The sequence below is a fragment of the Olea europaea genome, chromosome 10 (genome assembly GCF_002742605.1).
Source record: "Olea europaea var. sylvestris chromosome 10, O_europaea_v1, whole genome shotgun sequence".
NCBI classification, from domain to species: Eukaryota; Viridiplantae; Streptophyta; class Magnoliopsida; order Lamiales; family Oleaceae; genus Olea; species Olea europaea.
This window is the reverse complement of record NC_036246.1, coordinates 13,060,312-13,062,387: the sequence shown is the minus strand read 5'-3', so window position 1 is coordinate 13,062,387 and position 2,076 is coordinate 13,060,312. Positions and strand designations below refer to the sequence as shown.

Sequence of the window (2,076 nt, the reverse complement as noted above, 5' to 3'; positions counted from 1 at the left end):
TCCTTTTCTGCTGCTGGAAAGCTTTGTTTTCAAGTTCAGCAACTCTTTATGCAGTCCACAAATAGGGGTTGGGTGGGATTCATCTTCCTTGTAGAGTTGACTTGTATCTCATTATGTACTTGCAGTGTAAAAGCCATGCCTTATGATGATATTTTTTCTGCATTTTTCACGTCTCTTTTGTAGTTTGAAGTGGATGGTGAGTGGAGAGTGGTTGCTGGGGAAGAGAGTAAAGAAGTGGAAGCTCAAAATCAACGGGAGATGAGAGTGCTTGAAGCAATTTATCCACGTCTGTCGTCTATTCCTGCAAAGTGTGATGCTCCTCTTTAAGTTTCCTTTTTCCTAATTTTCTTTGGTGGTGGATAGGCTTTAAGCCTACTTTTTATTACATAGATCATACCTTTCTCTTAATGAAACGTTTGCTACCCTTGTGCAGCCCTTCGGTGTCAGTGGGCATGGAAGACTCGCTTCAGAATGATCACAATACCATTCGGATTCCAATCACTCCTATTGAGGATGAGGATGCTGCACCAGATGCTCCACTTGCCTACATGGAGTCAAACACTGCTCCCATGGCCTCACAGCCCCGTTTATTGGCCAATGGAACTTCCTCCTCTCAGGTTAGTGGCTGTACTGATCCCCATGCCTATAAAATCCCAGAAACAGGTAGAGACCCTTGTGTGCAGCCTGATAATGTAGCTGCTGCACATGCTGCCTTGACTGCAGCGATGTCGAAAAATGATCAGGGAAATTTGATTGATCATAACTTGCTCATAAAAATTCTCAATGATCCTAAAATGATTGAGCAACTTGTTACAAACCATGGCACAGCCTCCGGCGCACAAAATGTACCAGCATCCAGCATTCCAAATATGCCACTCACTGGTGTGCAGAATATGCCGTTTTCCAGTACACAAAATATGCCATCAACCAGCACGTATAATTTTCCCTCTTCCAGCACAATAAAATTGCCCAACCCATCTTCCAGTACTATCAATAGACGAGATCCGCCTTCTTCTCATGTTCCCCGACCAGAACTCATTTCGTCTCCGGCTACATCAAGTCGAGCTTTCTTTCCTCTAAGTACAATAGGACCGATTCCCAATATCCGGCCATCAGTACCTGACATCATTTTAGCGCCCACTCCATCTGCTAGACCTCCCATAGCGAAGGACATCAACTATTATAAGAGCCTCATTCAACAGCATGGAGCAGAAAGACAAGATAGGTTACCCCAATTTGGTAATCAAAAAATAGGCACAATCCAAGAACCTTTAAATGTTGCTAAATCTAGTGACCCGAAATTAAAGATTATGAGACCTTGCATATATTTCAATAGTGCAAGGGGTTGCAGGAATGGGGCTAACTGTGCATATCTGCATGAAACATCGTCCCAGCCGCGGATCAGTAGTGTTCCAGAGGTTCAAAGTACAAAGAGAATGAAAATGGATAGGGAGATTACGGGGAGATAACAATGTTCACATATATTTTCTGAGAGGAATTCTCTTAGTTCGGCATTTTATCTCTTCATCTCATTTTACTTTTTGCAAAGAGAATATATTCATATTACATATATGCTTATCTGGAATGGATTATTTTATTCGTGGATCATGATAGTACGTAGCGTTTTGTGAAAGGTGGATTCTGATTTTCCTAGTGTTTATCTTGACGGGGTGTTTGATATTATGAACTGGATGGGATCGACCTTGTGTAAGACGCAGTTGTCACTCTCTATACATAGCATGATTCCCCGGTGGTCCACGACAAAGGCACGCTACACCACAGAGTTGGAATCTTGAACATGTGTATTATATATAGACGAGCATTTTGGTGTCAAGTACAATTTACAATAGTAATTTTGTGAGCTCAAAGTAATGGTAATCGTGAATAAGTGTCTTGAAGTGCCAATTCTTCTAAAACTTCATGCATTAGAAGTATGGATATTTTTCTAGAAGAAAGAAGTGTTGTTAGCAGTGTGGATGACAAAATGATAAAAAAGAAAAAAATGGTTCAACGATTAATTTGAAACAAAAGAAATATTTGAATGATCGAAGTTGAGTAATAAAATTCAGTGTTATC

General features: G+C 40.7%; 1 protein-coding gene across 3 annotated transcripts in view; it reads left to right on the top strand.

Annotated features, from left to right (window-relative positions):
• LOC111401289 (zinc finger CCCH domain-containing protein 6-like) overlaps positions 1-1,834 on the top strand; it is a 9,403-nt gene extending 7,569 nt beyond the window's left edge. For all 3 annotated transcript variants that reach the window (XM_023028966.1, XM_023028965.1, XM_023028964.1), the window contains 2 exons: positions 184-308; positions 434-1,834. In XM_023028966.1, coding sequence (XP_022884734.1) covers positions 184-308; positions 434-1,469 — 1,161 coding nt within the window. In that variant the 3' untranslated portion in view covers positions 1,470-1,834. The remainder of the gene's footprint in view (positions 1-183; positions 309-433) is intronic.
• Positions 1,835-2,076: the final 242 nt, after the last annotated feature.